Genomic DNA, 21,366 nt, shown 5'->3' on the forward strand with positions numbered 1-21,366 from the left:
TCAGATCAGGTTGTGATCCCAGGGTCCTGGGATCAAGTCCCACAGTGGGCTCCTTGCTCAGCAGGATGCCTGCTTCTGCCTCTGCCTGCTCTTTTCCCTACTTGTGCTCACTCTCTTTCTGACAAATAAATAAATTACATCTTAAAAATAAATATTTATAGGGACGCCTGGGTGGCTCAGTTGGTTGGACAACTGCCTTCGGCTCAGGTCATGATCCTGGAGTCCTGGGATCGAGTCCTGCATCGGGCTCCCAGCTCCACGGGGAGTCTGCTTCTCTTTCTGACCTTCTCCTCACTCATGCTCTCTCTCACTGTCTCTCTCTCAAATAAATAAATAAATAAAATCTGTTTTTAAAAATAAATTAAATAAATAAATAAATAAATATTTATAGACTGTGATGAGTGTCAGGCTGGGTGTAAGTAGAGTCATACAATAAACATAATGGGTGTGTGGAGGAGAGGTCATCCCTTTAGGAAGGGAGTTAGGGAAGGCTTCGAAGGAAGTGTGTTTACGAGAATTAGACTGCAAAGTTTCCAGCCATGAGGAATGTAAAGGGAATGACACTGGGACAGCCATTTCAGCAGGTGCAAAGGCCCTGATGCAGGGAAGAATTGGCATGTTCTAGTTCTAAAAACCCAGCACATGGGAACTGCTGCTGGGGCAAAGCGGGCTGGTCAGAACAAAGCCCGGGAAGAAATGTACCAAGCTAGATCACACAGAGCCATGAGAAATCTGAATTTTTATCTAAGTTGGAAAAGAAGTAGAGCTTGGAAAATGTCTTCATAACACAAAAGGAAGACTTGCAAATTTCTAGGCCCTCCTTATCTTATCTTTGGCTTTGCCCATCTCACACTGAGTATGTGCTCCTTCTTTATCCTTGAGGAGGCTGTGAATAATGGTCAGAGCTGGTCTCCTCAGATTCTGCACCGTTCCCTCTTCGGACTCCCTGTGAACTTCTCTAGGCTCCTGTGAGTAGTGCTGCTGGGAACATTCATGTATAGGTCTTTGTCTGAGCACCTGTTTCCAGTTACAGGAAACACCCCGGATTGGTCAATCCACAGAGACAGAAAGTAAATGAGTGGCTGCTGGGGACTGGGAGGAGGGGGGAAATGGACAGTGGCTGTTTGGTGCAGACAGGGTTTCCTTTGGGGGCATGAAACACCTTGGAACAACACTGAGAATGTACTAAATGCTGCTGGATTGTTTGCTTAAAAATGGTGAATGGTTAATTTTAGATTATATGAATTTGCCCTCCATTAAATAAGTAAATAACCTTGTAAACATCGCGAAGGCTAAACAGACACGTCTATGGGCCTCCTCTGTCCCTCCGGCCACAGGCTTGAATCTTCTTCGGGCTTTAAAAAAAAATAAAAACACAAACATTACACAGAAAAATAGATACAGTTCGATTCTATTTACGTGAAGTTCAAATGTAAGCAAAATGAAACAACACTTTCTTTAAAGAGTAGAATCATAGTTTTGCAAAACTACAAGGAAAAGGGAAGGATTTATTCAAAATCCAGGATGTGGCTGGTAATCTTGGAGCTGGGCACTGAGGTGGAGATGAGCTCAGTTAAGAGCCTACGCACGGCTTCCAAGATCCGAGTTCTTTTTCTCAGCCAGCGTTCTAAGAAAGCGAGTGTTTTTTAATTCTGATTCTTTAAATGGGATGTTGAGTTCTTACACACGCTTTTGCATATATGATGCATTCCACATTTAAAAATAAATGTGGGCTGAATTTCAAAAAGACACTTTCGGACATTAGGTAAAACGTTAGCAACGGGGGGGACCTGAGAGAAGAGTCTGTGGGTCTTCTGTGCATTATTTTGATCCTTGCAACATCCCTGTAACTTTGAAATTACATTCAAAAAGTTGTAAAATGGATTCAGAAAGGACAGGATTGTAGATTTCAAGAAGATTCTATTTTCCTTTACTGCAAAAAACAAAAACAAAAAACAAAACAAAACAAAAAAAACAAACCAAAAAACAAGAGGAAGAGAAACAAGTTAATGTTTCTGCAAATTATCCCATGGTATGATGTGGTTCTCATTATTGGTCTTTGGTGGGTCTCCATTCCCTGCCCCCACCTCTGAGAAGTCCACACAGACCCTGAGCAAGAAAGAGGGTGCAGAGTGCAGGCCCCGCGCAAGACCGGGGGACTCTCCCTCTGCAGGGGGACATCTCTCAGAGCCTCCCCGAGCCAGCTGGGCTCAAAGTCAAGTAGAAAAAGAAAAAAAAAGGGGGGGGGGATTGCTGATTTCACTCCCTGGCTTTTATCTGAGTTTATAATTACACGTTCATTAGTGTGATTGTGTGATTAATATCTGTTTTCATCACCAGACTGTCAGCTCTTCGGGTGGCCCCATTTTTGCTCTCCACTGTACGCGGGGCCCAAAGTGCCACTCGGTAATAAGAGCAGCAGGGTGGATGGAGGAGGGCCCGGGGGCCAAGGCTCTGCAGGGATTAGGATGGCAGGACTCTTGGCAGTGGCTCTAGAAGGTAAGCCCTGAGAGGAGCTCTCCAAAAAAGAAAGCAGAAGTGGAACCCCAGCGGCCCGGCTCAGGTTTCCGTGGCCACTGCCCCACGCTTCCTCTGCCCATCCAAGGAGGACGGGAACCCCCCATCTTCAGCACGATGCTGGCTTCAGTACATCAGGAAATGAAGAGAGGGTCCTGCCAAAGAGGGCCCCACGGAGTCTGAGACAGGGGTGCAGGCCCTGCAAAGCAACAGAAGGCCACCCCACATTTCCTGGATGAAAAACAATCTCCCCAGTGAGGAGGTTGCTGGGAACCCCGTGATAATTTGCAATCATATATACATAATTATTTATGTTCTATAACATGTCACGTTATATAAAGTTTATGTTGCATGTTATGTTATAAATATCATGATATGTTTATACATTAGATATTATGTTTTACCTGTGTAATGTTATGAATACTATATGTATATGATAGGCTAGTACTATAACATTTATATAAAGATTACTATAACATATAATGATGTTATATTATATAGTTACATAATACATAATTGTATTTATAATGTATAATAAAATATAGAAATGTGTAAGAGAATATAGTAACATTTAAATATAATACCCATAGGATTATTAATATAGTAACCAAGTGACTATAAAATACTCATATGCTATATATAATACTGACATAATATAAAATATTATATATAAATATATAATTGTATGTATAAATAGAGCAACATTTAAAGGAATCAATCTCTGGGTATTAACATATTTGTATTCATAAATTTGTTTAAAATTTATTTTTAGGGGTACTCGGGTGGCTCAGTGGGTTAAGTGCCTGCCTTGAGCTCAGGTCATGATCCCAGAGTCCTGGGATTGAGCCCCACAGCCTGCTTCTCCCTCTCCCTCTGCCCATCTCCCCCATCCTGACTTATACTAGCTCTCTCTCGCTCTCTCAAATAAAACCTTAAAAAAAAAAGATTTTATTTTTAAGTAATCTCTACATTCAACGTCAGGCTTGGACTCATAACCCCCAGATCAAGAGTTGCACGCTTTCAGGCATCCCTGCGTCTTTAAAAATCCCTAGGTATTTTTAAATGTTTTAGAGACTTTGGCCGTTGAGAAATAACAGATCGGCTTTGGCTTTTCCTGTGTAACTGAAGAATGCACTTAGGTTGTGATTCTGGGGTTGAAATACATACCTGGTCTTCACAAAGCTCAAGGCCAGCTCTTTGGCCCCACAGGATGGGAACACTTGACCCAGGGCTTCCTTCCCCTCTGGCACCCGCTGCTGCTGCTCCAGCTCTTACCAGCATTCTGTTCACGTAGTCACTGCATTCCCCAAGAGGACAGCTCTCCGGCCTACCTTGGAGCCCTGGGGATGCACATCCCCTCCCACAGTCTCCTGGAGGTGATGGAGGCTTACCCATCATGCACCTCGGCGGCTCTCAGCCTCTCCCGGACCCCAGTCCCAGAGCCACGTGCCCATCTTTATTTAGGACCTGTTCCCAGGTCCTGCTGGAGCCATCCTCACAGAGCACCACAGACTGCGCTGTCCCTGCTCTGAAGGCTGGAAGCCCAGGGTCCTCGCGTCCCAGGGCTGGTTTTTTTTTTTTGTTTTGTTTTTGAGGACCGTAGGGGAGGATCTGGGCCAGGCTTTCTCCAGGGCTCAGAGGTGACTGGCCACCTTCTCCCTGTGTCTTCCTTCTGGCCTGTCTGCATCCTGATCTCCCCTCCATACAAGGACACCAGTCCCTGGACTAGGTTCCACCCCGAGGACCTCATTTTCACTTCATCACCTCTGTACAGACCCTCTCAGCAGATCAGGTCTCATGCTGAGGTCCTGAGCTTAGGACTCCATCATAGATGTGGAAGGAACACAGTTCAACCTACAATATTCGTGCTCTAGATCGCTGCATTTTCTTAACACTGTCTCTGGGTTTCTTGACATGTGACTTCGGGGCTGAGTAAAATGTCACAGGTTTCTGGAGAGTACAAGGGGAGTCACTTTTCTCTACCCCAGGACGCACAATCACACACAAACAGACTCCAAATAAAAGCTGTTAAATTTCCAAACCTTTAATCCCAAACCGACCATAGCAAGGTCAGACCCAAAGATTTCCCCTCCCCTGGTTCCCCAAGGTTCAAATTAGGTTGAAGAGGTCTCTCCCACAAGTGAACACATCCAGACCAAGAAAACGAATCGGTCCAACTCCCTCCCAAGACCCCCTGGCCTCATCCCGCCACCCCACTCCCTCATTACCCCATCAGGTCCCCTTCCCTCCGACCTTCCCTGGGGACCCTCGTTTGCAAAAATCCTCTCCCCATCCTACCCCCAAGCATCCCAATTCAGCCACAGAGAAGAACATATTCACAGAGGGAAAAGATGAGGCAGAAGCAGGTCTGTGCGAACCCCATGCGCCCCACAACAAGGCGAACACAGTCTCTCCAGGATTGGGGGGGCAGATTTGGGGGGATAAAATGGAGAAAAGGAAGGGATTAGAAGTAGCTTGCACAAGGCACAGAGGTGGTTCTAGGCGGCCCTGTGCCCCTGCTTGGGGCAGAGTGAGCCCCAGGGCCAGGGAGGTAAGGTGAGCAGGAGAAAGCAGCCGCCCCCCAGCAGCAGGACCAGGCTGGCCCCCACCCCACAGCCCAGGGACCAGGAGTATTCGTAGGTCAGGGCGGGGGCAAGGGGAGGCTCAGGGCTGACTCTCCGCATGAGGGCTTGCACGGAATGCCGGAACACCTCCAGGCTGACCAGGAGCAGCAGGCCTGTGGGGAGAAGACAGGCATGGTGCTCAGGGCCCCAGGGGAAATCCCCCCACCTGGATCTGAGCGTTTCCCTCACATGCTCCATCTCATGCTCCTGTCACCCACCCCCCATTCATCCAACCACCCCTTACTAAACACCCACTACACAGCATGCACAGTCTGGGAAGCTGGAGATACAGAAGGAACACAACACAAACTGAGAGGGACAGGACAGAGGGACAGAATGGTGGCCACCGGGGGCTGAGGGACCGGGGGAATGTATGGGGGTTGCTTCTTCATGGGGCAGAGTTTCAGCTGGGGAAACACGAAAGTGAAAAAGGGGTGGAGATGGAGAGCAGGGCTGGCTGCGCCACGGGACAGACCAGCCACAAAAATGGATGAAATGGTAAATTTCATGTTGTGTGTGTTTTATAGCCTTAAGAAAGAAAAAAGCAGGGGGCGCCTGGGTGGCTCAGTCTGTTGAGCATCCTGCTTGACTTAAACTCGGGTCACGATCTCAGGGCTGTGGGATCAAGCCCTGCGTTGGACTCCACGCTAGACATGGAGCCTGCTTCAGATTCTCTTTCCTTCTGCCCCTCCCCCTCCTTCAAACAAACAAACAAACAAATAAAGCCAGCCCTGGGATCAAGAACAGCAAAAAGCAAATGACAACTCCATTTTAAAATATTTTTTAAAAAAAGAAAAGGGGTGTCTGGCCAGCTCAGTTGGTAGAATGTGTAACTCTTGATCCCAGGGGTTGTGAATTCAAGCCCCACATTGGGTGTAGAGTTACTTAAACCAAAACCAAAAACAAAACTCCATCAAGGCTTTTGGAAAGAGTGATGATGGAATCTGAAACAGTCCGACTCATGGGAGCCCAGAGTAGAATGTGGTTGCCAAGGGCTGGCAGGGAGGGGAGTTGGGGAGATGTGGGGCAAAGGGCACAGAATTCAACTATGCAAGGCGAATGAGTTTGTGGGGATCTGAGGTCCAGCCGGGTGACTATGGTTAGCAACACTGTATCCTACACTTGAAATCTGCTATGAGACTAGGTCCTCAGAGTTCCCACCATGCACACGAAGGCAGCCATGTGAGGTGACAGATAGGGTTAATTAGGCTGACTGTAGTTATCATTTCATGATGAGCAGGTATACCAACACATCAACTTGGACACCTTGAATTACTACGATTTCCACTCATCAACCATACCCCAGGAAAGCCCATTCGTCATACCCTAATGAAGAAGTGGGATCGTAAAACAAAAAGAAAGTCAGTCAAGTCGCAATGCAATTTGGTTAAAAACAACAACGACAAGAGAAGAAGAAAGAACAAGACAGACAAAGACGCTAACCTCATGGAGCTTATGTTCTACTCGGAAGAGACAGGTGGTGAGCAAGTAAACAAAAGCTTGCAAAACTCAGATGCCCGCAGGAAGCAATGAGGAAGCATAAATCCACGAGGCAGGTGAGTGTGGTGGGAAACATGAGAAAAAGCAGCCAAACCTCAGCTTTGGCCAACCTTCACTTCCCCTTCAGAAATAGGAAATTACATTGCCAGACCTTCTGATTTTTCAAGGATAGCTGGAATTTTTTAAATGATGACTGTTTTTATGGAGATTCGCCCAACCTTTAAACACTTGCTCAGAGACATTTTTATGCACTGCCCGCCAAAGTACGTTTCTGGGTCATTGCTGGCTGTGGGCTGCCAGGCTGTAACTTCCAAAGTAAACACATGAGGAGACAAGATAATTTCAGACAGTGATGTGTGCCGGGAAAGGAGATAAATACAGGGTGATGGGAAGGGGAGTGACATCCAGGGGTGGAGCAGGGACTTTAAGATGGTGCCACCAGGAAGATCCATTTGAGTAATACCTGGAGGATGAAAAAAAGAATGAGGCACACACAAAACTACGTGATGGTTGTTCCAAGCAGAGGGAACAGCTCGTCCAAAGGTCCTACGGTAGAAGGACTACAGGGTGTTTGGGGGAAAGAGAGAAGGTCAGTGTGGCTGGAACAAAGAGAGTGGGGAGCAGAGAGTGGCGGGTGATGGAAGTAGAGAGGCCATCAGGGGTCAGGTCATGTAGGACTCTCTGATGGTCATCCATGAGTCATGGGTCCTAGCGGTCTCCTCTCTCTCACCCTGAGTCTGGCCCCAATCTCAGTCCCAGACCCTCCTTCCGCCCGGCAATCTGCTTCCCTGTGTGGTTTTTAATCAGGGGACTGGAGAATGCAGCCAGGAAACTCTGCCCTATGGGTCACTGGCTCCCTGCTGAGGCCTCCTTGACCCCACACAGCTCAGTTTAAGGGACTGGAGTACAAGAGCATTGGGACAAGGAGGAGACGTTCTCCAGTCCGCTTTCTTCCTTGGCTAATCCACTCATCCTTCATTCATTCAACAGACCTTCCCTGAGCTCTCATTGTAAACAAGACTTACAAAGACCCTGTCTTCCTGGAGCTCCATCCCAAAGGGAAAATTGGACAATAACCAGGTAGATGTATTGCTGTGGGCTGAATTGTGGCCGCAAAAGTTCAGGTGTTGGTGTCCTGACCTGTAGTTTCTCAGAATGTGACCATATTTGAAGATAGGATCCTTAAAGCAATAATCAAATGTAAATGAGGCCAATAGGGCCCTCATCCAATACGGAGAACAATATGACTAATGTCCTTACAAGAAGAGGTGGTGAGAACACAGACACACAGAGTGATGATCGTGTGAGGACACAGGGAGAAGACAGCCATCTACAAGCCAAGAAGAGAGGCTTTGGAGGAAGGCAGCCCTGCCCACACCTGGATCTCAGACCTCCAGCCTCCAGAACTGTGAGAAAACACATTTCTGTTCTTTAAGCCCCTTCCCTTCCCTCAGTCTCTGGTATGTTGCCATGGCAGCCTGAGCAAACAAATACGTACATAAATACATAATTTCGGGTATTGATCGAGTTTGTGGAGGAAGTAAAGGCAAGGTAAGGACATACCAGGTAGGCGACCTACTCTAGACAAAGTGGTCAACAGTGGTCCCTCTGAGGCGGAAATATCTGGTCAGAGACTTAGATGATACAAGGAAAGAAGGCACAGAAAGATGTAGTGGAAGAACATTCCAGGCTAAGGGGACAGCAGTGCAAAATGTTCTGAGGAAATGAGCTTGGAGTATCTGAGGGGGAGTGGAGAAGCCCACATAGCCTGAGTGGAGGGAGCGAATGGTAAGAGCTGAAGTCCCACGTAGTCAGGAGCCAGGCCACGTAAGACCTTGGACCCACATTATTCTAGTGGTAGTAATTTATTGTTACTCTATTGGCCTTTGAACTAGGTAGGAACCACAGTATGATTCGCAGTTTGAAAACATGACTAACCCCAAAGTCAAAAAAGGAAGGACTTGGCCATGGGCTATAGTCTGTGGACCCCTGGCCTTGACACACTAGCTTTGTACCAAGAATCTCACCAAATGCTGTCATGTCTCATCTCTTCCCACTAGACCTTATGAGATATGTATTATTGTCTATAGATGGGAAGTGGAGCTTGGGTTTGAGGGAAACCAGGGTTACTCCGTACACTATTCTGTTAAGCACATCACTCTACCTCCTCCTTGACCAAGCCTGACATCCCTTGTATAACCTAGAAGGGCCCAGGTGATCTGGCCCTTGCCTACTTCTTCAGCCCCCTTTCGGCTGCTCTTTTCGCCCTCTAATGGTAGAGAGTAAGACTTCTTTCAGCCTTTAGATGCACCACCAAATTCTTTCAAGCCTGGAGCCTCGTATGCATCCCTATTTATGTTATACTTCTTCTGAGAAAAGACCTCCCTGATCACTGCTGCTTAATTCAATATCAGATCTCCCTCTTATACATTTCCTTCTTACTCTGTTCATTTATAGCATTTACCACAGCCAGAATTATCAACATATATTAATTCATATTAGTACTGTCTAGCCGGCCAATTCCTATCTCCCTCACTAAACTATAAATGCACAAGGGCAGGAAACTTGTCTGTCTCAGAGCTCTAACACACGAACAACACGTGATGTGTATATTTTATGAAGAGAAACAATATTACCTACATATGTCCCTTTATCTAAGGAGACCTTAAAAACACAATCTGCATAGTCCCTGATACCCGATATAACCAAAGCACCTACAGCATCAAATCCACCCCCTCACTTTCATTTGGCTGTACAGTCTGCAGAAAATTTCATGCCTGAGACTTCCATAAAACACTTTTCTATCCACACCTCCATGGCACCCCCAGGAATAACCCGGGTATGAGTTCAGTAATAACAGCAGCACCAAATCCCTACCATGCTGTAAATTCCATGAGAACAGGGACATGTTGACCTCATTCATCATTCTACCCCCCAGTGGTTCCTAACACAGCATCGAGCACTTACGAGATATCAAAAAAATACTTGTTCAATAATTGGATGGATGAACAGATGGAAAAATAGATTAGATGGAGAGGAGGAGAGAGAAAGGGAGAATGGAAAAGGAAGAAGAGAAGAGAGTGGGAGGGGAATTAATGAATTGATAGATGGATGCCTGGATGGACGGATGGGATGGATATTCGACAAATGGATGTTTGGATGAGTGAGTTCGGGGATATAAGAACATTTGGGCTCAGAGATTAAAAATAATAATAATAATAATGGCCAGATCACGTGACTCTTCAGAAATTGGGATTCCAACCCAGATCTTTTGATTCCCTGGTCCATCTTTTATACCAGGATCCGCCTCACTCTCCATGCTCCAGCCACATTGGCTTTCTTTCAAGACCTTAACTTCATCAAACTCTGTCTAGCTTGGTTACTCATGGTAACTCTCTAACTCCCTGCTTTAAACCAAGGATTCTTATTATGCACTCTCACAGAAATCTACTTTCCTTTTCCTCTATAGCACCTAGAAGTTTATAATGGTGGGATGACCTGTGATATTTCTGTGTCCTTAACCAGATGATAATCTCCATAAGGGAAAGCACCTTTCTGTCTTGTACACTCTGATAGGACCTCTACATACATGTACAAACGTATTGTGTGTACTGTGTCTGTGTGTGCACCAAGAATAAAATGAACACACAAATTAATGAAAGAAAGGAAGGGACATGACTGAATTCCCCCTCTTATTTAGGAAGATACCTAAGGCAACAAAATAATAAGAATTGGCCATTATTATTTTCCAGTCATATTTTCGTGCTCTCGAAGACTCATCATGTCTCTCTTACCTTGCACCAGGATCTACCTCTCTTGTTGTTAGAGTTACCATGTACCATTGTGCAAGATTTGTCCTGCTTTATGCTCTGACCTTCATTCTGTTCCTCAAACTTGTTAAGTCTTTTACAGCCTCTGTACATGCTAAACCTTCATCGCCATGATCATCACCATCATTGCCAACATCGCCACAAACATCACCAATTTTGCCACCACCTCTGTCACCACCACACTCTGATAGGATGATTCCCATTCATTCTTCAATTGTCAGCTTAAATATCACCTTCTCTGAGTTTCTCGGACATACCCTCACTACAATACATTCCCCTAATAGGCTTTATCCTGACTCTTGTCACAATTATGGTTGTAATATGTGTAATTACTCATTACGGTCCAATTGTTTATTATATTTTATTTATTTATTTGACAGAGCGAGAGAGCATAAGCAGAGGGAGCAGCAAAAGGAGAGGGAGAAGCAGGCTCCCTGCTGAGCAGGGCACACAATGCAGGACTCCATCCCAGGACACTGGGATCATAACCTGAGCTGAAGGCAGATTCTTTTTTTTTTTTTAAAGATTTTATTTATTTGTCAGAGAGAGAGAGTGAGCACAGGCAGACAGGATGGCAGGCAGAGGCAGAGGGAGAAGCAGGCTCCCTGCCGAGCAAGGAGCCTGATGTGGGACTTGATCCAAGGACCCTGGGATCATGACCTGAGCTGAAGGTAACCGCTTAACCAACTGAGCCACCCAGGCATCCCTGAAGGCAGATTCTTAACCAGCTGAGCCACCCAGATGTCCCTGGTTACTATCTAATTCGGTCAGAATCTAGGCTCTGTGAGGGACAGACGTCATGTCTTGTTAGTCTTGTATCTCCAGCCCATAGCACAACACATGGACTATAGCAAGTGCTCAGTAAACACACAAAGCATAAATAAATGAAGCTAATATAATTGATGACTTTTATATCTTCCTTAGAAAACATTCGATCCAATGAGGACTACATTAAAAAAATGTAGCATTTTTTTTTTTTTGGACCATCAACTCCAAGAATACAACAGTCCTTAAAGACCCCAGTTCCAAATCTAAAAGAATGTTTGGAGACCTTCCAATTCTCAGTGAATAATAGGGCTTAGAACCCTCACATTTGAGCCTACAATAGCCCTTGTGCTTCCCAGAATCCAACAATGCTAAGAGATGTCCTTCAACTTCCTTCAACAGTGTTTGAAGACTCAAACTCCTATGTTTGAGACTGCTATAAATGTTGAGCTTCTCCAATCACCAGCATCCAACCCAGCATGCAATAATCCTTGGAGACCCTTGGTCCAAATTTAAAATAGTGTCTGGAGAATCTTGATCCCCAGACAACAACAAAACTTGGAATTCTCCCATTTTGGAGCCTTCTATAGCCCATGGGTTTCCCTCAACTCTCAGCATGCAAGAGTGTTTGGGGACCCTACCTCCCAGCATACAACAGTGTTCAGCACACCCTACCTCCCAGCATGCACAGTGCCTGGAGACCCAACTTCCAAGCCTGCAACAGTGCCTGAAGATCCAACCTCCTAGCATGAAACAGTGCCTGGAGACCCAACCTCCCAGCATGCAACAGTAGTTGGAGATCTAACCTCCCAACATGCAACAGTGCTTGGACATGCTACTTCCCAGCATGTAACAGTGCCTGGAGATCCAACCTCCCAGCATGCAATTCCCTCAGTCTCCAGGCTCCCAACCCTCACCTGAGAGGCCAAAGCAGACGGCTCCAACTCGGAGTAGGAACTCTGCACCTTTGCTGAGCACCATGATGACACAGAGGCACCCCAAGGCCATGACTGCCAAGCCTAGGACCGCTATCACTGCAGCTGCCAGATTCACTTCTGCAAGGGGAGGAAAGGGAAGAAGCAGAGAACATGGGATGTAGGAAGATCTCCCCTATAGGGACCCAGAACTAAGAAGATGGAAGATTCAGGTCTAGTCAAAACTTTTCAGGTAGATCATCCAGTCCAATATTATGCTTACGCTGTTGAAGGAACTAAGACTCGCAGAGGGCCAGGGATTTGCCTGAGACCCCAGAGCAAAGAGGAGACACAGCCGGGATAGAAAGGGAAAGGGAACATCATTACTTATGATCTGGTCCCTGTTTGCCTACAGGTGAAGCAGCTAAGACAGTGGACAAGTGGGTGACAACAGAGAAGAGAGTATGTTACAGTGAAATGGTCCAAGTCGGAATTCTCCCCAGCCACTTCCTCATTGGAAGACTGTAGTAGAAATCACCAAACCTCTCTGAGCCTTGGTTTCCTCCTCTAGAAAATCAGGATCAAAATCTCTATTTGATTGGGTTGTTGTGAGGATTAGAAATCTAATGTGCCCAGTGGAGCACCTGGCACACAGCAGGTGTGCTGAACACCGGCACGCCGATGACTTCCTCTCCCAGAAAGGCACAGAGACTTGCCTGAGCTCACTGAGCACAAAGACAAGACACAAAGGAGGGAGACCCACTCTACTATGCACGGGACACCACACCGTCTGTTTTAGCTGCATTGTCGCATTAAATCCTTACAAAGACTGGATAAGAGTCATGATACGACCACAGTCCCTTTACTGGTGGGGAGGGATACTGAGACACTGGGCTGATGGAGAGGTTGTGGTTGTAGCAGAAAGGGTAAAATTCTAAGAGTTCCATTATTCAGTATGTGTGTGGTCTATGTGCAGTCTTTTCATTTAAGTGGATTTAAATTAAAACAAAATTCGGGGTGCCTTGGTGCTCAGTGGGTTGAATGTCTGGCCCTATTTTTTTTTAAAGATCTCACCCTATTTGAGAAAGAGAACAAGTGTGGATGAGCAGGGGAGGGGGCAGAGGGAAGCAGGCTCCCTGCTGAACAGGGAGCCTGATGTGGGGCTCCATACCAGGACCCTGAGATCAGGACCCAAGCTGAAGGCAGATGCCCAACTGACTGAGCCACCAAGGTGGCCCATGAAGGTCGGACACTTGATCTCAGCTCAGGTCTTGATCTCAGGGTTGTGAGTTCAAGCCCCACATTGGGCTTCCATGCATGAAGCCTACTTAAAAGCAAACAAACTCCAAATTAAAAAACAACAACAACAAAAAAAACCTAGTTTCTGGTGGCTCATTTGTTAAGCCTCTGCCTTCAGCTCAGGTCATGATCCCAGGGTCCTAGGATTGAGTCCCACGTCGGCCTCCCTGCTCAGTGGGGAGTCTGCTTCTCCCTTTCCCCTTGCTCCTCCCCCCTGCTCATGCTCTCTCTCTGTCAAATAAATAAATAAATTCTTAAAACACACACACACTGAGTTTCTCCATCACACTAGCCACATTCCAAGTGCTCAGCAGCCACATGGGGCGCGTGGCTACCATACTGGTCAGCAAAGATAACATTTTCATTTCATGGAAGATTCCATCGGAGATCATTGCCTAGCAGTCAGGACTATTTGGGTTTGAATTCTGCCACTGCCTCTGCCACTTCCTGGGAGAAGTAAATGTAACCATTTCTGGGCCTCCATTTTCTCATCTGGAAGATGAAGACAGAGCCGCTGCCCTACGGGGTCATGTAAGGGACCAGAGTTCTTAGAAAGGAAACCTTCAGCACTGTGCTTAGCATGTGGTGAGCTCACATCACTAAGATATTAAAGTACTACCCACAGAAAGGGGCTGTGGCCTGACGCCTGGGTGGCTCAGTTGGTTAAGAAAGGGGCTGTGGCCTGCCTGAAGTCACACAGCACGTGACAAAGGCAGAGCTGGGGCAGAAGCATCAGGCACAGCGGGGCCCCCCCAAAGATGGGACCTCCCCAGGGCGAAGCAGAGAAGACAATGTCATCAAGAACTCCTCCAGCATGGCCAGCCTATCCCCTCACCCCCGCTCCCCCACCGCAGGGTTCAGTTCTCACCTTTCTTTGTAGTTCTCTGGAAGATGCGTGCATTTTCCCCCGTGGTAAAGAATTTAAAATAGGTACAGTTTGCTTCTGTGGGAGCAGGAGAGAAAGAGGTGGTGACATGGAAGTTGCTAGGCTAAGGTCAGGATGGACATTTAGCATCACTCACAGCAGCCTAAAAATAGGACATCCGCATCCCCGACAGACACAGGACACAGATGATGCGCAGAGAAGCAAAAACCACCTGCCGTCACCTAGCTATCAGGAGCTGGGGCTCCAGTCTGCTCTGAGGTCCAGATCTGTGGCCTAGTGAGAGCCGCTGACCTCTCTGGGGCCTCTGACTCTTTCTCTATAAAATGAGAAAACAGTCTTGTTCCAGGCTCCACCATATGGGTTTGCTGAGGGCCACGTGGGGTTATAAACAATGATCGCTTTATTCAACAAAGGACACCAAGATATGGGGAACAGAAGGCTAATAGACTCAAAAGAGATTCTCATCTCAGAAAGAATTCACTCCTGCAGGTCAGCAAGAAAAGAGAGGGAAACCAACTGAAAAATGGGCAAAGGACAGAAATAGTTAATTCACAGAAGACGTCTGAATGACTCACAAGGATATGAAGAGATGCTCCACCTCCCCAGGAATCCTAGAAATGCAACTTAAATCAGCAGGGGAATGCCACTTTAGATCAATTAGATTGGCAAATATTAAAAGGGTAATATCAAGCAGTGGAAAGAGAAGAGGAAACAGCTGGGAGTATACACTCATGTTTTTTGGAAAGCACTCCGACGTCCTTTACGAAATGAAGTACACTGATAACCTATAGCCCAACAATTTCATCTCTGGGTGCGTGCCCAGGCAAACACTAGGAGCAGGAACATACATGTGCATGTTTGCTGCAACACTGTTGCTAATAACGGGGAATCAGAATCAGCCCAAGCATCATGTCTAGGGACTCAAGTAAGGGTGAGGGAATGGCTCTTGAGCAAATCTCTGCAGCGCACAGTAGCCAAGAATTAGAGTAACAAAGCCATGTGGGGAGATCTGAGCAAGTGTTGAGAAAAAAAAATCATAAACAGGAAAAAAATCCACAGCATGGTATCATTTATGTAAATGAAAACACAGACAGATATAAAGAATGCTCAGTATTTTCCAAGTTAACATGTATATTAGTGTGTGCATACCCAGCCCTTTAAAGAGCTGAGTTAGAAAGGGATGGTGGTGAATGGATAAAGAAGATGTGGTATATATACACAATGGAATACTATGCAGCCATCAAAAGAAATGAAATCTTGCCATTTGCGACAATGTGGATGGAACTAGAGCGTATCATGCTTAGCGAAATAAGTCAAGCGGAGAAAGACAATTGTCATATGATCTCCCTGATACGAGGAAGTGGTGAAGCAACATGGGGGCTTAAGTGGGTAGGAGAAGAATAAATGAAACAAGATGGGATTGGGAGGGAGACAAACCATAAGTGACTCTTAATCTCACAAAACAAACTGAGGGTTGCTGGGGGGAGAGGGGTTGGGAGAAGGGGGGTGGGGTTATGGACATTGGGGAGGGTATGTGCTTTGGTGAGTGCTGTGAAATGTGTAAACCTGGCAATTCACAGACCTGTACCCCTGGGGATAAAAATATATTATATGTTTATAAAAAATCAAATAAATAAAAAAATTAATTTTTTTAAAAAGAAAGGAATGGTGGGGGGACAGGGAAGAACAGCATCTAAAATAAAGCATGAGAAGGATCTTGGGAAGGCAACTGTTGACAATTGTGGTGTCCGCCAAAGAAGAACCAGATTCATCCGACTTGGGTTACCTGAGGTCCAAGGACACTGAAGCTTTAAAAAGGCAGGAGAGGGGGCACTTTCCGACCTGCATTTCAAAACCAGCATCTCTCAGAGAATTTGCCTGGCCCCATGCTCTCCTTCTACAGATGGGGAAACTGAGGCACGGGAAGGCAGACAGGAAGAGAGGTTCAAGATGTAGGAGAGGGGGGCTGGGTGGTCTGGAGAAGGAGAAAGGAACAGACCAAATTGTGGAGTGACAAGAAATAAGGTGCTGAGTCAGGCGAGGTGGGGGGAGACCCCACAGCCATGCCCCAAAGGAAGACGAGAGGCAGGCGGGGTCCTATCCAAAGCAGTTTGACGGGAGTCCTTACCCCGCAGCGGCAGCAATCTTGCAGCAGCAAGAGGTAAAAGATGCTTCATGCAGTAGAGCAAAGGGTGAGGCTGCTTATTTTGTAGCAGTCAGTGGGGGACCGAGGGTCTTCATCCACGAGGGAAAGGTGAAGTCCCATCTAGAGAGTAAGAAGGTGTGGTATATCTTTCTGAGAGAGTGCGGGCTGTCTGGCCTCCTGTTTTGGCTACTCATGATTGAGGACCTCTCACCTCTGACTCCAGATGGCATAGCCCATTTGGAAAAGAGTAGGATGGCTCACATACACCCTTCTCCCCATGCAAGCCCAGGGAAATATGAGAGCCCTTTGAAGACTAGGGCAACGTGTGGGATAGTCCTGAGATAATGGAAGTTGTGAGTTTCTGGAGGGTCCCTTGGAGGGTCAGGACTGGGGGGAGGATGGAGACCTTCCTGGGAGGAAGCGGAAGTCCTTTCTGATCAATGTGGGGGGGCATCAAGGGATGTGAGGAATCCTGCCTTGTGCAGTGAGCTTGGGGCAGGAGGCATCCCCTCAGGGGACAGCCAGGACCTCTGGGACATCTTTGTGGACTAGTGAGATGCAATCCAGTGTGGTTGTTAAGAACAGAGACAACCAGCATTCAAATCCCCTATGACTAGCCCAGGTGCAGAGATAAAGCCGCTTAATCTTCCTCACTCCTCATTCCTGGCTTCTATAAAATGGGGATGATACGTAGTACCTATCCAGAAGGATGCTACGAGAATACGAGGATTAATGCGAAGTATTTCGAACAGAGCCTGGGGGCATAAGCCTCCAAACATATTACACAAGCATAGGATTCCCACGGCAGCTCATTTTGTCAACGTTTGGGAACTTCCTGCCTGAGACTCCACGGGGCAAACAGAAAAAACAAAAAATGAGCCCATCTGCAGAAGCGAAGTGTCTGAATCCAGACCCTGAGTGGGTGGGGAACTCACACAACAAGGGGTGCTGGGCATCTCACTTTGCTCTCAAGGACTTGGGACATCTTATTTGGGACCCTATGGATATAAGGTAGCACATCTAGATAAGTGAGAAGGGAAATCCCATCCTGAGCCCAGAGGGGTAGAGGATCTTCTCTGAGGGGCACTGAGGTGCTGGGAGAGTAGAGTGCTGGAGAGCTCATGTGGGTGATGAAGCCCGTGACAACCCGTACGGACCGCGAGGGTGTGGGATACAGAGCAAGAGCCTGCTGGGGCTCCCAAGGGGTATAGGATGTCCCACTGGTGTACATGAAGGACATAGCATGCCCCATCGGGGAGAGTGTGAGGTATGGGATAGCTTTCTGGCATCGGCAGGGGTGAAAGGGCATTCTGCAGAACAGTGAGGGCTGTGGGGTGTCTGTAATAAAAAGTAAGAAAGACCTGAGGGTCCAGTCTGGACACTCCGGAGTGGGAGGGATGGAGATGAAGCTGCACGTTTCCCGGAGGCATCAGATCTCCACTGGGATGTTGCAGGGTGACTGGCAAACCCCAACTCTCTCTCCAGGAGCCCAGGCTGTGTCAGGAGTGTGGGTACTTCTGGGAAGTGCAGGCTGCTTGCATTGCCAGCGGTGTTGGGGGGGACAGGTCGGGGCTCAGGACATGGGCTGCATGGAGAGGTACAAGATCTCTTCAGGGAGCATGGGCTCTCTCTGGGATACAGGCTGGCCTGGAGACACACAGATGTCTGGGCCCGCATGCTCTCCTGGACATGCAAGAGCTCTGGAGGTCAGAGCATGGTCTGGGGCACAGGCTGGCCTGTGGTACCAGCTGGTCTGAGGGTGCAGGCTGGCCTGGGGTTCAGGCTGATCTGGGGGTGCAGACTTGTCTAGGGTGAAGGCTACTCTGTACATACAGGCTGGTCTGAGGGTGCAGGCTGATCTGGGGGGTAAAGACTGGTCTGGGGGCACAGGCTGGTCTGGGGGTATAGGCTGGTCCAGGCCCACAGGCCAGTCTGGGGGTACAGGCTGGTTTCAGGTATGAGCTAGTTTTAGGGCACAGACTAATCTGAGGGTACAGGCAGTTTGGGGCACGGGATATAACTGGGACAGGCTGCTTGGGGGGGATGGGTACAGGAAGGCCAGTTACAGGCTAATCTGAAGTACAGTCTTTCTTCTCTCCCTCTTCTCTCTCCCTTACCCCCTACTCTACCCCCCCACCCCCAATATAATTTGCGTCTGGGGCAAAGGTTATACCAGGGAGCACTGGCTGATGTGGGCATGGGCTGGTTCTGAAACTGCAGGTTTCCTTCCTGGGGCTCAGGGTCCCCCTGGGGTATGGGTTCCGCTGACCCCCACCGCTCCCGCTCCCTTGGGGTACAATCCTCGGGCTGGGGGTGTGGCTTCTCACCTCCGGGCAGCTCCGCGGGGCCGCAGGTGTCTCTGCCCGCAGGCACGTCGGACTGCCACAGCCGCTTGGTGCACATCTTCCACAGCCCCATGTGGGCGGCCTCGCAGATGGCACTGCCATTGGTCTTGTAGGTGTTGAGCTCTACCCAGAACTCGGTGCCCACGGCCAGCACGGCCAGCGTGGCGCCCACGGCGCTCAGCAGGAGCCCTAGCTTGATCTTTCCCTCCCGCTCGGGCGTCAGCTGGTGCTGCCCCTGAGCACGCCGGCGGCTCGCAGCCTCCCGCCGCCGCCGGTCCTCCTCTTGCATGAAAAAGTTAGACCACATCATCATCCTGGAGGCGGCAGCCCTGGCGGGGCTCAGAACAAGTGCAGAAGAGGCAGAGCGGAGGAGGGGTCCTGAGGGCGGGAGCGGGGAGGCAAGCGCCTGTGGTCCTGAAGGAGTGAGGGGCTCAGTTTCCACTGGATTCTGAGAAAGGAAGATGTGAACCTTCCCCAGAACCTCCAGTAGGGGAGTTGAGGTTTCCTCCGGAGCTTAGAAGAGGAAAAAATAGAGCCTCTGGGCGGAAACCCTCCAAGTTCAGAGGAGGGCCTGGGAAGCCCAGAAACTCCACAAGGAAGGTGGGACCCAGAAGAAAGGCAGGGTACCCCCAAAGTGCAGAGCTGGAACCTGGGTCTCTAGCAGGGGGACCTCAGGGCTCCAGAGCAAGAACTGAGCCCTGGCTGAGGCTTTGAGGGGTCACTCTGGGTCCCCACTGGGAGGAATCACCAGAGGGAAACTGGGTGTCCAGGAGCACCCCACTAAGGCTCAGAGCTCGGGGTACCCAGGGAGGGTTGCCGAGGGCCTCTTGAGTGTTTGAGAGAAGTCTCCTGGTTCCTTTTGGGCTCAGAGTCTGGAGTGGGAGAAGCTGGGTCCCCTCTGGAGTTCAGAAGAGATCGGAACTACTTCTGGGTCTCAGAAAGGCCGTAGGGCCCCCAACATTCACAGAAGGGGACAGTGGAGTCCTGACGTGGCTTCAGGAAAAGGGGGTGGGTGTCTCCCTGGCTATTCAGAGACGAGAGATCAGAGAGTCTCCCTGCGTCTGAGAGAGAGGACAGTGGCTCAGAGACACAGTGGGATCCAGAGAAGGGGGCTGGCGGACGCCCCTGGGCTCAGGAGGGGATCCTGGGGTCCCTATCGGGGCCAGAGGGAAGGGCTGTGGTCCCCACTGAGGCTCAGGAAACGGGCACGAAATCCCCCCGGGATTCGAAGGACAGCTGGGACCCGGAAGGGACTCAGCGTCCCTTTGGGATCACTCGGCTCCCCCTCCCCCGGGCTCCCAGGGCCTGCCGGGCCGGGAGGGCTCCAGGCTCAGCTCCAGGCCAGCTGCCTCCCGCAGGCCTCCCACCCTGGTCTCCCGGGCAGGGCCCCCTCTCGCTCTCCTGCCTCCGCGCCGCGCCGGCCCCAGCTCCGCGACGCCTCCGAGCCGTCGGGTCCTGCAAGTCGCCGCCCGCTCCGCCCCGACGCGTCGCTCGGCTCCGTCCGGCGTCGCCCCACCCGACTACCCCCGCGCCCTCCCGGGCTATTTCAGGCTCGACCCGTAAATAACACCCGCACCTGTCGCCCAGCGCCTGTTGCCATAGGGACCCTGGGTATTTTAAGGGGACGCGAGGGGAGGAGGGAAGCTGCCCCGGGAGGAGGGCCTGGGGGCGGGGTCCTGACCCGGCTGGAGCCCGAGGGGACTTTTATTTCCTTAAGGGGCAAGGGCCTGAGCCAAGGATCCCATCTCCATGGTGGCAGGGAACCTGGATTTGGGGTCCGGAGCAGGCCTGGCTGGGAGCTTGAATTGCTAGGTCTGAGGGAGGAGTGACTGGGGCCCCTGACTCCTGGGTCTGAGGGAGGAGGAGGGGCTGGGACTGGGACTGGGGCTGGACTCCTGGTCCGAGGGTGGAGAGGACTGGAGGCTTGGTAACCCGGTCCGAGGGAGGAGGGGGCTAGGGGGCTGGGAGACTGGACTCCTGTGTCTGAGGGGGGGGGAGGCTAGGGGCCTGGACTCCTGGGTCTGAGGGAGGAAGGGCTGGCCTGGGCTTCCTGGGTCTGAGGGAGGAGGAGGGGCTGGCAGCCTGGACTCCTGGGTCTGAGAGCCCGAACCCCTGGGACAGAAGACTGGGACTCAGACCCCTGGGTCTTGATGGATGCAAGAACTCATGATGGTGCTGGCCACTTCAGCTACCCAGGGGTGAAAGGGGCAGGCCTCAGGGAGAAGCTGGGTGTCAGGGGCCCTGGAACCAGAACCACAGTCCTTGTCATCGAGTTTATTAGACAGGGGGCCCCCAGGGGACCTTCCATGCAGTTTCAGCTCCCCTGGGGGCAGGGACAGGGATGGCCATGTGGAATGGCAGCAGGGCCTCATCTTCACCCCTTCCCCCTCCCTCAGCCCTTGTGCAGACGGGCCAGGTGAGACCCACCTTCCACCACCTCTTCTGTCCATCCATGGTTGGCTGCTCCAGGGTGCACCCTGGCCCTGTCCGTCCGCCCTGCTGTGGACACGTTCAGCGCCCTGTGTGGCTTGCATTGGAGC

General features: G+C 49.5%; 1 protein-coding gene across 3 annotated transcripts; it reads right to left on the minus strand.

The window, feature by feature from the left end:
• Window positions 1–4,976: 4,976 nt before the first annotated feature.
• Window positions 4,977–19,136, minus strand: CACNG6 (calcium voltage-gated channel auxiliary subunit gamma 6). 3 transcript variants are annotated; one of them, XM_044260483.1, is made up of 4 exons: window positions 18,809–19,136; window positions 14,318–14,392; window positions 12,154–12,291; window positions 4,977–5,254 (listed from the first exon to the last, which is right to left on the minus strand). In XM_044260483.1, exons 1-4 carry the CDS (start codon window positions 19,134–19,136, stop codon window positions 5,016–5,018), a joined length of 780 nt encoding a protein of 259 aa, XP_044116418.1. In that variant the 3' UTR covers window positions 4,977–5,015. The 3 variants fall into 3 exon arrangements, with proteins under 3 accessions (XP_044116418.1, XP_044116419.1, XP_044116420.1); XM_044260484.1 differs by lacking the exon at window positions 12,154–12,291; XM_044260485.1 differs by lacking the exons at window positions 12,154–12,291; window positions 14,318–14,392.
• Between the last annotated feature and the right edge of the window lie 2,230 nt (window positions 19,137–21,366).

The sequence above is a fragment of the Neovison vison genome, chromosome 7 (genome assembly GCF_020171115.1).
Source record: "Neovison vison isolate M4711 chromosome 7, ASM_NN_V1, whole genome shotgun sequence".
Classification (NCBI taxonomy): domain Eukaryota; kingdom Metazoa; phylum Chordata; class Mammalia; order Carnivora; family Mustelidae; genus Neogale; species Neogale vison.